The sequence below is a fragment of the Hypanus sabinus genome, chromosome 20, assembly GCF_030144855.1.
Source record: "Hypanus sabinus isolate sHypSab1 chromosome 20, sHypSab1.hap1, whole genome shotgun sequence".
NCBI classification, from domain to species: Eukaryota; Metazoa; Chordata; class Chondrichthyes; order Myliobatiformes; family Dasyatidae; genus Hypanus; species Hypanus sabinus.
The window spans coordinates 31,495,730-31,509,303 of NC_082725.1; the positions used below are offsets into that span (position 1 = coordinate 31,495,730).

A 13,574-nucleotide genomic window follows, 5' to 3' on the forward strand; every position below is an offset into this window, starting at 1 on the left:
CCACAGCAGAATCACAATGTCCTCACTGAAACATACCCTTCCACCTATTTTCGTATCAATTCTAGTACTTGATCAATAAATCTGTCATTGAGGGTTAATAATTCCACTCATCTTTTTTTGGGGATGTCACATATGCACTGGTCCTTATCAAAGTATTATTTTTCCCATTCTAATTCATCAAATGTATAGTAATCGTCTCATCTGTCTGCAGTGGCCCTTTAAAATTCACCCGAATTTGCAAAAGAGCAGATATAAAACACAATGAGCTAGAACATCCTTCGTTTTGACAGGTGCTCTCCAAAGATGCTTTGGCTACCACTGTGTTTGGGCAAGTAAGTTTCTTACTTCTATGTGTATGCATTGAAGAACAGAATTTAATGCAAGAAGCATCATGAACAACGCAGATGAGCTTAGAGCATGGATCTGTACTTGGAGGCATGATGTTGTAGCCATTACAGAGACTTGGATGGCTCAGGGGCAGGAATGGTTACTTAGAGTGTCAGGCTTTAGATGTTTCAGAAAGGACATGGAGGGAGGCAAAAAAGGTGGGAGTGTGGCACTGTTGATCAGAGATAGTATCACCGTTGCAGAAAAGGAGGAAGTCATGGAGGGATTGTCTACTGAGTCTCCGTGGGTGGAAGTTAGAAACAGAAAGGGGTGTTTTTTATAGACCACCCAATAGTAACAGGGACATCGAGGAACAGATAGGGAGACAGATTCTGGAACAGTGCAGTAATAACAGGGTTGCTGTGGTGGGGGACTTTAATGTCCCCAATATTGAGCAAGAGCAAGGGGTTTAGATAGCGTGGAGTTTGTTAGGTGGGTTCAGAAAGGTTTCCTGACAAGTATGTAAATAAGCCTACAAGAGGAGTGGCTGTACTTGATCTGGTATTGGGAAATGAAACTGGTCAGGTATCAGGTCTCTCAGTGGGACAGCATATTGTAGATAGTGATCACGATTCTATCTCCTTTACAATAGCATTGGAGAGAGATAGGAACAAAAAAGTTAGGAAAGCATTTAGTTGGAGTAAGGGAAAGTACGAAGCTATGAAGCAGGAACTTGGAAGCATAAGCTGGGAACAAATGTTCTCAGGGAAATGTACGGCAGAAATGTGGCAAATGTTCAGGGGATATTTGTGTGGAGTTCTGCACAGATAAGTTCCAACGAGACAGGGAAAGGATGGTAGGGCACAGGAACCATGGTGTACAAAGGCTGTTGAAAATCTAGTCAAGAAGAAAAGAAAAACTTACGAAAGGTTTCAAAGAACTAGGTTATGATAGAGATCGAGAAAATTATATGGCTAACAGGAAGGAATTTAAGAATGAAATTAGGAGAGCCAAAAGGGGCCATGAGAAGGCCTTGGTGAGCAGGATTAAAGAAAACCCTAAGGCATTCTTCAAGTACATGAAGAGCAAGAGGATAAGATGTGAGAGAGTAGGACCAATCAAGTGTGAAATGGAAAAGTGTACATGGAAACGGAGGAGATAGCAGAGGTACTTAATGAATACTTTGCTTCAATATTCACTACAGAAAAGGACCTTGGTGATTGTGGGGATGACTTGCAGCAGACTGAAAAGCTTGAGCGTATAGACATTAAGAAAGAGGATGTGCTCGAGCTTATGGAAAGCGTCAAGTTGGATAAGTAACCGAAATCAGATGAGGTATACCCAAGGCTACTGTGGGAAGCAAGGGAAGAGATTGCTGAGCCTCTGGCAATGATCTTTGCATCATCAATGGGGACGGGAGAGGTTCCGCAGGATTGTAGGGTTGTGGATGTTGTTCCCTTATTCAAGAAAGGGAGTAGAGATAGTCCAGGAAACTATAGACCAGCGAGTCTTACTTCAATGGTTGATAAGTTGATGGAGAGGATCCTGAGAGGCAAGATTTATGAACATATGGAGAAGCATAATATGATAAGGAAAAATCAGCATGGCTTTGTCAAAGGCAAGTCATGCCTTACAAGCCTGACTGAATTTTTTGAAGATGTGACTAAACACATTGATGAAGGTAGAGCAGTAGATGTAGTGTATATAGATTTCAGCAAGACATTTGATAAGGTACCCCATGCAAGGCTTATTGAGAAAGTAAGGAGGCATGGGATCCAAGGGGACATTGTTTTGTGGATCCAGAACTGGTTTGCCCACAGAAGGCAAAGAGTGGTTGTAGACAGATCATATTTTGCATGGAGGTTGGTGACCAGTGGTGTGCCTCAGGGATCTGTTCTGAGACCCCTTCTCTTCATGATTTTTATTAATAACCTGGATGAGGAAGTAGAGGGATGGGTTAGTAAATTTGCTGATGACACAAAGGTTGGGGGTGTGTTAGACAGTGTGGAGGGTTGTCAGAGGTTACAACGGGACATCGATAGGATGCAAAACTGGGCTGAGAAGTGGCAGATAGAGGTCAACACAGATAAGTGTGAGGTGGTTCATTTTGGTAGGTAAAATATGTAGCAAATATCGTATTAATGGTAAGACTCTTGGCAGTGCGGAGGATCAGAGGGATCTCGTGGTCAGAGTCCATTGGACACTCAAAGCTACTGCGCAGGTTGACTGTGTGGTTAAGAAGGCATACGGTGTATTGGCCTTCATCATCCATGGGATTGAGTTCAAGAGCCGAGAGGTAATGTTACAGCTATATAGGGCCCTGGTCAGACCCCACTTGGATTACTGTGCTCAATTCTGGTCACCTCACTACAGAAAGGATGTGGAAACTATAGAAAGGGTGCAGAGGAAATTTACAAGGACGTTTCCTGGATTGGCGAGCATGCCTTATGAGAATAGGTTGAGTGAACTTAGCCTTTTCTCCTTGGAGCGACGGAGGATGAGAGGTGACCGGATAGACATATATAAGATCATGAGTGGCATCGATCATGTGGAGAGTCAAAGGTTTTTTCTCAGGACTGAAATGGTTAACAGGAGAGGACACAGTATTATGGTGCTTGGAAGTAGGTACAGAGGAAATGTCAGGGATAAGTTTTTTTTACACAGTGAATGGTGAGTCCGTGGAATGGGCTGTCGGTGATGGTGCTGCAATAGGTTCTTTTAAGAGACTCCTAGGTAGGTCCATGGAGCTTAGAAAAATAGAGGGCTATGGGCAACCCGAGATAACTTCTAAAGTAAGTACATGTTCGGCACAGCATTGTGGGCCGAAGGGCCTGTATTATGCTGTAGGTTTTCTGTGTTTCTATGTTTCTAGAATTCACTAATAAGCCAATAGTTGAATGGCTGAATACCAGCATATGTGACATACTATTCCAAGGCAAAGTAAAAATACCCTCAGCTACGTTGTCAGGTGTGAAGTGCCAGAGGTGACTGATACATTTTTTATGACTTCGTTCATAAGTGCAGGCGAGTGTTTTGAGTTTTCCTCTGCTTTACTCAATTGTGCTGTTTAAATTATATGAGTATTTGGAAATATTTTGAAATTAAATTATTTTTGTCTTTTTTTTAATTCCACTTAAACATTTCCAGTAATCCAAAGACATTTTTAAAATAAAGACACTTCGAAGGCCTTTGAGTGTAGCCAGCTCTCAAAAGGCCATTAGAACTGCCAGGGTGGGGCTACAGGATCTGCTGCCTGAGATTTGGTTGCTGCACACTGTGAACTACATATATCTGTCTGGACACACCCCCTGCTGACTGCTCCTCTGGCTCCTCCCACAGACCCCAGTATAAAGGCGATTGAGGCCTGAGCCCGGCCCTCATTCTCCAGGATGTAGTATGGTGGTCAACTACTGCTTGTTCTTTCTTCCAGTCAATAAAAGCCGATATCTCGCCTTTACGTCTCAGAGAGTTATTGATGGTGCATCACACACTTCCTGCCTCGAGGGTAGGAGAGCTGTGGAAGAGAGACATCCACTCAGAGAGTACCTGCAGGACTACAAAATGTAACGATAATCAGGGGAAAGAATGACAGATTGATTATCCATGTCCTATTAAAAGACCAGTACCAAATCACCATCATCATGAATAAACTCTTCTCAGGCTATCGATTATAACCAACAGTTTGAAAACAGGCTCTCTCATCTTAAAATAGCAGAGTTTGTCATTGAAATATTGGTTATAATCAATACCTGTACCTGGCTGGAAGCCCAAGAAGAGTTTATTCGTAAAATACGCCGGGAAAGCACTAGATCCTTTTTCATCATCATCATTATGTGCCATCTGATATGGTGTGAGTGATCATGGTCTTCTGACCATGATTGTTCTTGGCAAATTTTTTCTACAGAAGTGGTTTGTTTGCCTTCTTCTGGGCAGAGAAATATGTCGTCAAAACACAACTCAAGTCTTCAGCAGAATTTGCATGGAAAATTATTTAAAACATCTGAGCTGAGACTTGAATAATTTAATTGTCTGCTATCTTTTCCATCTCCACTCCTCGATTGTTCTCTTTCCTCCTGATGAGAAGGAGGTGGGAAAATGTTTGATCCCATAGAAAACGTTAGGGAGAAAGAACAAGATGAACGATATTAAACAATGTCCAATAGACATTGATGCAAGTATAAAATAAAGCATTTTGCTTAAAATGATGTAGTTTTACAGCACAAGGAAAAGTCCTCCAGCCCAGCACATCCATGTTAACTGTTTTGTCTATTGACATAATCCCAGAATTCTATATCCTTTTATGCCTCATCTCTTTATGTCTATCTATATAATCTCTTAAACATACTAATTGCATCTGATACCACTACCTCCTCTCACAATGTGAGCTAGTTATCAACCACCCATGATGCTTTCCCAAAATTGCTTTCAAACACCTGCCTCTCACCTTAAACAATATTCTCTTACGTTTCGGATCCCTATACTAAGGGAAAAAAGACCTTAACTACACAAATACATGCCTCTTAAAGATTATATAGGTAGTTCTATCAGGTTACCTCCTGATATCATTATCTCCTTTCAAGGAAAACAAATCCAGCTGTCCAATTTTTCTTCCATAACTGAAGTCCTCCTTTCCAGACAATATCCTGATGAATCTCCTCTGCACTTTCTCAATAACAATCACATCCTTCCCACAGTGTGATGACCAGAACTGTGCGTGACACTCTCGGTTTGGCCTAACCAGTGTTTTATAACATTGCAACATAACGTCCACACGTGTATAATCCTGATTGACTGCTCATTTCCCTCCATAGATTCTATCTGCCTTGCTGAGTGTGTATTACTCAAGATTTCCAACATCTCTTAGTCCACACTTTAATATACTATACCCTGATCCGGAAAGGCAGGAATGCCATATTCCTTTCTCCTTTGCCCTGTCTGCCTCTAATGTCACTATGGGGGAAATAATAGATTTGAACCTCAGTGTACCTCTGTTCATCAACATTTCCTAGCACCCTATCATTCTGACATTAATGACAATAATATGGTTTTGATTAAAATGGCAAAATCTGAATTTTGTTCAGATCTGTGATCTCAACCATATGACAGTTATTGAGGATACTGCGCATTCACTAGAACGCTGCTCACTTAGAGGGAACATAAATCCAAGGAAAGATTCAGTTTCCATTTATTAGCAATGAAATATTTTGTCTGTTATTTCTTTTATACTTTAAGTAACGCACGGTGGAGGAAAGGCAAGAACTAGTGCTTGTGTCCGTATGTAGTTTTAATAGTCTTCCTTTTTAAAGAGTAGATGTTTAATATTTCCTTTCAATTTTCTTCTGCTCAGGGTGTCTCAGGCACTGGACTGGCATTTATTGTGTTTACGGAAGCCATTGTCCGAATGCCAGTCCCCCAGGTATGGGCCATATTGTTCTTCATCATGCTCTTCACTCTGGGTTTGTCGTCAATGTTCGGCAATATAGAGAGCATTCTTACTCCTTTGTTGGATTTGAACGTGTTTCCGAAGTACATCCCTAAAGAGATGATTACAGGTACGTGGTCGCTACCATCGTGTATCATTGTACTACAACAGGAGAAGCTGGCTTTGCACTGAATGATAGATGCCTTTGAATATTAGCAACTCCACTGAAATCATTAAGGATGTTTGAGAAATGGAGTCCAATATAGATAAACCATTATATCAAAAGAGAGATTTATTGTCATCAGTGGTAAGGATTTTCCACAAGGATTTTCCTGATTAGTCATGGAAGACGTGGCTTTAACTATGTCTGGCCTCTGTTTATCGATTACAGCTCAGCATTTAACACAATCAACCCCTCAGTACTAATCAAAATCTTCGAAACCCAGGCCTCAGTACCTCCCCCTGCTAATAGTTTCTTGACTTCCTCAATGGGAGGCAACAGTCATTGCAGATTGTTTATAACATCTCCTCCTTGCTTATAATCATCATAGGTGTGTCTCAGGGATGCATGCTTAACCCAGTGTTCACACACTCATGACTGCAACTAGGCACAGGTCAAATTTAAAGTTCAAAGTACATTTATTATCAGTGTGTATACATAATACAACCTCGAGATTAGTTTCCTTGAAGGCAGCCACAAAACAGAGAAACCCAAAAGAACCCATAAAAAAAGACGGTCAAAACACCCAAAGTGCAGATAGGGGAAAAACACATCCTGCAAACAATGAAAGTGAGCAAATAGCATTCAAAACAAAATGAGTCCATAGACACGGAGCTGGGAGCAGAAGGACTGGGCCTCAGCCTCAATTCAGAGCTGAGCCAATGCCACCAATTACACCATTGTTGTTGGCAGTCTCACATGGTGACAAAGTGTACAAGATTGAGACAGACCAAATTCGTTTTGAATATTTTTATAGGGCTTATGTTTTATTCTGCTACTTAAGAGATAGTGTTTAGAAAAATGCTTTGCCTAAATATTCTATTTTTTTGTCTTTCCTTTAGCCATGATATGCCTGGTGTCCTTTTTAATTGCACTTATTTTCACAACATCGTCTGGGAATTACTGGCTGGCAATTTTTGACAAATATGGAACTGGTTTGCCTCTTCTGATCATAACTTTCTTTGAGCTTATTGGAGTCATTTATGTGTATGGTATTAATAAGTAAGTAAAAAAAAAACTCTGGATTAACTATTTGCCTTTTCACTTAATATAGCAGACTCCCAGAGTAACTGGACTTCCTTTTTCATTCCATATTGGAAACAATTTCTACTATTCTTTCTAAACTCCTGCCAAGCCTTTATTTCTTCTAGGATGAATGTCAGAATAAACATTGGCTCAGTGTTAGTGATGGCATGACGTCCTGAAGATAATCTAGTCATGTCTGCTCTATCAGATGGTGGAAAATGGGATCCCTGATATCCAGCAGCTATGACATAATCAAGACACCGATATCATCAATTGATTTCAGAGCCGGGAAGATTTTATGCATTAGAATACTAAATGAAAATGGATCAGATACAAATATTTAAAGTACAAGTTTGATTTAAGTTTTTCCAAGTAGGTAAATTACAGGTGGATAAAATTGGATTTTTGTCCTTTAAGGGTTGTCAAAGAGGAATTATAGTTTATTTGCCATTCAGAATATTCTGCAGGGCCCTCGTTATTCAAAGGCTTTAATTTTGTTCAAGTGATTTCAGATCAGAAAGAAAGAAGTCTACACATAAACGCCCCACAAAGATGTAGAAAGGTATTGACTAAAATTCTGAAATCGCCACATTATGTTGGAAAATATGTTATGTTGGAGTTGCTAAAATAAAGACACAGAATGGTGGAAATACTCAGCAGGTTAGATCATATATGCAGAGAGAGAAACAGAAGTAATATGTCAGGTTGAGGATCCTTTGTCAGAAATTCTAAAGATGTCGTCAGGTTCTCTGATCATTAATGGTGAATGTTCCTGTCTTTACAGAAGGTACTACAACAAAGTTTGGATTGTATATCATCTTTAGTTGCCTCCACCACCATCCCCCCCCCCCCAACCCCATAATGCTCTTCAATATTCCTTGCCTGAGAAAAATTGCCAGAAACTTCACAATACCCTAGATTGTCCTTAACCTGTCAAGGAGCAGGGAATATAGAATTTCTCAATGTGACTTAACCTATTTGAGAAAAACGATCAGCATTCCATCCTTCTCTCAGGATGAGGCTTTTCATTCCAGAGCCACTGAGAAGTCCTCCTTTTTCAAAGAAAGGTGCTGCCCTTCCTCCACCATCAGCACTGCCTTCACCTGCATCTCTTCCTTCACCTTCACCTGCGCACGTCTGCTCTCACCCCATCTTCCCACTGACGCACCAGGAATAGGGTTCTGCTTCTCCCCACCTAGACTCTGCATTCAGCACACAAATCTCCGTCACTTCCACCATCTCCAACAGGATCCCACCACCAAGCACATCTTTCCCTCCCCACTGATCTCCCTCCTGGTACCTGTCCTTGCAAGTGGAACAAGTGCCACCCCTGCCCCTACTCCTCCTCCTTTACCACCATTTAAGGCCTTAAACAGTCCTTCCAGGTGAAGCAACACCTCACCTGTGAGTCTGTTGGCATCATCTACTGTGTCCAGTGCTCTTGGTGTGGCCTCCTGTATGTCAGTGAGATCCGATGTAGACTGGGAGACCGCTTTGTCCAGCACCTTCGTTCCATTTGCCATAAAAAGTGGGATTTCCCGGTGGCTACCAATTTCCATTTCCCATTCTGACATCAATTCATGGCCTCATTGCTACACTCAGGGTCGAGGAGCAACACCTTGCATTCCATCTGGGTAGCCAGCAACCTGATAGCATGAACATCATTTTTCTAACTTCTGATAATTCCCCCCTTTCAGCATTCTTCATTCCTGTTTCCCTCTCTTATCTTCTCATCTTACGTGCCCATACCCCCCTCTGGTGCTCTTCCCCTTTCCATTTCTTCTACAGTCTTCTGTCCTCTCCAACCAGGCCTTGTCCAGCCCATTATCCCTTACATCAATTTCCCAGCTCTTTACTTCAACCGCTCCCCATCTCCCAGTTTCACTTATCACCTACCCCCTTGTACTTCTTCCTCCCCTCCCCTACCTTTAAAGTCTGACTTTTGCCCCCCTTCCTTTCCGGACCTGATGAAGGGTCTCAGCCAGAAACATTGACTCTTTTCCACGGATGCAGCTTGGCCTGCTGAATTCCTCCAGCAGTGAGTGTGTGTGAGAGAGTGTGAGTGTGAGAGTGAATGTGAGAGAGTGCGAGTGTGTGAGAGAGAGTGCGAATGTGTGAGTGAGTGAGCGAGTGAGCATGCGTGTGTTCCTGTGTTGCTTCATCCTAATAAAATTGCCAGTTTCATAACCTGACAACAGTGATAACCTGACACAGATTGAACCTGCAGGTACTGCAGAATAAGGAATAGGTTTTATATGTACTGGCAATCTTTAGAGAACACTGACTCAGAAGTGAAGTATTAACCCACCAGTTGGCTGATGTCCAGAGCAACAAAAACCCTGCTTGATTCATCCAGTTTCCATAATTACACAATCACCATTCCTTTTACACTTGTTGAACAGATGATCTCTTACTTCAAAGAACTCAAATTTAACATTTCTCCTGATTATGTAGGTAATCTATAATTTTTATTTGACCATGTAGAGGTATATTAACAAGCATCTCACCCCTGGAACCTGTTGTGTTGTCATTAAATGAGTAGTATATTTGTTTGGTAAGATATAATAGGATAATGTTCATTTTCATTCTTAAAGCCTCATCTTGAAAATCTGACAGAAAACTAGATTTTCTTCTTCTCAGCTTCTGTGATGGTTTGGAATTTATGACTGGACGAAGGCCCAATATTTACTGGCATGTGACCTGGAGGTTTATTAGCCCTTTACTGCTATTTATCGTGTTTGTGGCACATGTTGCTGTAGAAATACAGTATCACTCATCTTACGAGGCATGGAATCCTGACTATGTAAGAACATTTTGTATTGTAATACCCAGTACATTTGACAACAGCTCTGGGGCCTTGATTTATCTTTCCATGAATTATCCACTTAATTTGCTTGAACTTATTTCATCAACATTTCCTGAATCTTATCTGCCACCAAAAAAACATGCATCCTCCATTATGGCTTTAAAAAACACAAAATCAATGCTTTTTTCATTGATATTCCAATGGGAGGTCCCCAAGTTTTCTGATGTCCAGCACCCCCTTGCTTATGTGGGTTAGGAATAATTGTATTTGGGAAGAACTTGTTCTAAGTTTCTTAGTATAAGTTCTGTTCTAAACTATAACTTGAACCTGGGTCATTTGGCTCTCTGCGGGTACTTGTGGGTACTGCCACTTCCACTTAAATTCTTGACAATCCTGCCTTACGCAACCCTGTTATCTCACATCATTAATGCTTTGATTAGCCACCGTTACCTTTACAATACTGAATAAATATTCCATTCTATAATTTGCAATCATCCTCCCATATTTTCCTGCCCCTTCCTCCATTGTGGCATGTCACCCATGTCCCCATTTCAATCCTATGTGCCTGGAACTACTTTGCTAAAGTCACAGATGCCAGTTTCTGAACATTGAACAATCCCATTCTTTCTAACGACTCCTCTACGTAGCAGATAATTATGTTTAATCATTCTATCACCCTCTATCAATAAAAGCAGGTTTCCAGAAGGTTTTCCTGTGATAGCTGAAGGTTCCGGGGCATTTGGACGTGAGGGTGGTGCTACTGTTAGAGGACATTAAATCCAGGTTCTGGCATCAGAACATTAGTAGTTCAAAAAGCAAATGAGAAAAGATTAGTGGGATGCTAACACGAGGAAATCTGTAGATGCTAGAAATTCAAGCAACACACACAAAATGCTGCTGGAACGCAGCAGGCCAGGCAGCTTCTATAGGCCTTCATCAGGTCTCGGCCTGAAACGTTGACAGCGCTTCTTCCTATAGATGCTGCCTGGCCTGCTGTGTTCCACCAGCATTTTGTGCGTGTTAGTGGGATGCTAGTTTTATTGCAATGAATGCTGAATAGAAGCCAGCAATTTACATCCATGGCGCTTTGAAAACTGAAGATCATCAACACGTATGGAGAAAGGCCATAACTGAGTTGATAAACAATTTCCAAGGCCACCAAAATAGCTGGGTAGGTCAGGTGTAACCACTGCATTTTTGGACTGTGATTGAGTCATCCAAACTAAATACAAAGGTTGATCATAGAATCTCTCACATCCTTTACTTCAACAGGTGGAGTTCCCCAAGAAAGAGGAGAAGGTGTATACAGACTGGGTAATATTCATATGTGCCTTCCTGGTCATATTGCCAACAATTTTTATTCCACTTACTGCTCTGTATCAGTTTATCAAATGTAAATTTGGAGGCTGCCAAGAAGAAGGAAGTTCGATTGATAACCCAGCTTTTGAATTATAAATTATTCCAGGATTTCAACTTGTAATTATCATTAGTGCTATATTGAAGTTGTTATTTTACCATATAATGAAGCATTCTTCATTTAATAACTGTTCAATTAATTTGTGATGACTTATTTCTCATTAGATTCTTTAGATTATAAGATGATGCATCCTCATTGGCACAACTAAAAGTTCAATTTTAATTTACTTGAGTTAAACCTATCATCTTTAAGGGGCAAATACATACTGGTAGCTATTTCACATAGTTCAGTTTTTTTCTTCACAAGACGTTTTCACCACAGTAAACATTATAATCCTATAATGATGTTTCTTTCAATGACTATGTAACCAAATTGGCTTACAATAATTAAAATATTTGAATTCATTTTGTTTTATGACTCTTTTTCATTCCAAATGTGATTCTTAGAAATAACATCCTACAATCTTAAGTCTTAAGCATACTGCATGTTTTTCATGTCTAGACCGAGAGAGATTTCAGGGTATTGTGGAACATAAACTCAGGAGCTCTGAAGAAAATATTGATAGCTTTCTAATGAATAATTTGCAAAAATACCTGCTGCAATGTTAGGCAACAAAAATCTTTTTTTTCAGTATTTTGAATGCAAAATACATTTTAAAATATCTGGGATGAATTTGCTATATAATTGTAGGCTTTGGAACAGCACAATCATTGCCAAATTTCTAATTCATCACAACACTAAAGGCTCAAAATTCCTCGGTGTCTGATCGTGAACATGAAGCAAATGTGGTCACAATACCTCCACTAAAGTCAAGTCTCCAATGTTGAGGAATATTCATTCAGCCGCAGGACTTGTCCTTCTCGTCCCAACAAGAACCTCCTTTTCTCACAAATGATTCTGGTGGTACTTTTGCAGGGTGCTGATTGCAGGAAGACAGACAAGTTGCTGGAGGAACTCGGCAGATCAGGCAGCATCTATAGAAATGAACAAACAGTCGACATTTCAGGCTAAGGCCCTTCATCAGGATGGGAAAAGAACGGGGAAGGTAGCAGAATAAGATGGGGGGGGGGGCGAGGGAAAGGAGTACAAGCTAGAAGGTGACAGGTGAAGCCAGATGTGTAGGGGAGGGGAATAAAGTAAGAAGCTGGGAGGTGATAGGTGGAAAATGTAAAGGGGTAGAGAAGAAGGAATCTGACAATATCATTACGTCCCATTTGTGTAAACTTATGGAAAGTATGATAATAAAGCAGTTGAATTATATTTTGGAAAAGAGAGGTGATACAGCATTTTATCAGAAGGTAGAATGACATTGGATTCAGTTTTACGTTTGGAAGATTATATTAGGAAAGCACAGGTAAATAAAGAAGTAATAGCAGTGTTTTTTGATATTGAAAAAGCATATTATCTGTTATGCAAGGAAAATCTTTTGATTTAATTCTGGAAGTTAGGATTGAGAAGTAAGGTTATTTTTATTTTGAGTTTTTTTTATTTGGATGGTCAATGCAGGTAAGGGTAGGTACAAGATAGAGACTGGGACCCCAGAAGGCATATTTGTAGGCTTTTCTTGTTTAATATTATGATTTATTATATTTTCTGAGATAGCTACTGGGTGGGTAAATCACTTTTTACAGATGATGGAGCTTTGTGGATCAGAGGTAGAAATTTCAATGTAACTGTATTTAGGATACAATTAGCAATTAATAAGGTTGAACAAGAAGAAGAAATTACCCTTCAACTCATGAGAGCATAGGCCATCAATTTTTTGCAGTTGATGTTTCTGTAGCAGGCAATTTCTCTTTTTACGAGATTGAGTTGCTAGCTTGGCGCTCAACCCAGCACAGATGGAAAACGTGCATGGGAGCCAGCTGGATTCGAACTTGGGACCTCCCACCCCAAAGTCCAGCGCTGATGCCACTATGCCACCAGCTGGCAATTAATAAGGTTGAACAAAGGGCAAATAGATGGGGTTATAGCTTTCAGTACTTGACATTACATGTTTTACAAAAAGGATCAATAGACCTGCAGTTGATTTGAAATTATATGGTCAAACTCTTGAAGAAGTGCCAATGGTTAAGATTTCTTGGCACATGTCTGGATAATAAGATGACATGGAAGCACCATATTGGTAAAATAATTGATAAATGTAAAGGGGTATTAAATATTCTTAGGTGTCTATGTGGGTATTCTTGGGGTGCAACAGAAAATCTCAGTTGATCATTTATGTATGTTTAATTAGATCGGTACTTGATTTTGGCTGTGTGGATTATGGATCAGCTTCATCTCATCTTCAAATTTAAAATGCTTGGATATGATGCAAACACACACTGTGTTGTGGTGCAGGAAGGTAATTTCGTCT

General features: G+C 40.3%; 2 protein-coding genes across 5 annotated transcripts in view; one reads left to right on the plus strand and one right to left on the minus strand.

The window, feature by feature from the left end:
* Window positions 1–11,622, plus strand: part of LOC132378399 (sodium-dependent neutral amino acid transporter B(0)AT3-like) — a 52,096-nt gene extending 40,474 nt beyond the window's left edge. For 3 of the 4 annotated variants that reach the window (XM_059945287.1, XM_059945288.1, XM_059945286.1), the window contains 4 exons: window positions 5,675–5,879; window positions 6,812–6,971; window positions 9,636–9,798; window positions 11,074–11,622. In XM_059945287.1, coding sequence (XP_059801270.1) covers window positions 5,675–5,879; window positions 6,812–6,971; window positions 9,636–9,798; window positions 11,074–11,256 — 711 coding nt within the window. In that variant the 3' untranslated portion in view covers window positions 11,257–11,622. The remainder of the gene's footprint in view (window positions 1–5,674; window positions 5,880–6,811; window positions 6,972–9,635; window positions 9,799–11,073) is intronic. The other variant, XM_059945289.1, reaches the window with a different exon arrangement.
* Window positions 11,623–11,956: 334 nt separating this feature from the next.
* The window catches only part of tert (telomerase reverse transcriptase), a 64,797-nt gene continuing 63,179 nt past the window's right edge, over window positions 11,957–13,574 (minus strand). Inside the window, exon 17 of the mRNA XM_059945284.1 lies at window positions 11,957–12,192. The gene's annotated coding sequence lies outside the window, so the exon portion shown is untranslated. The remainder of the gene's footprint in view (window positions 12,193–13,574) is intronic.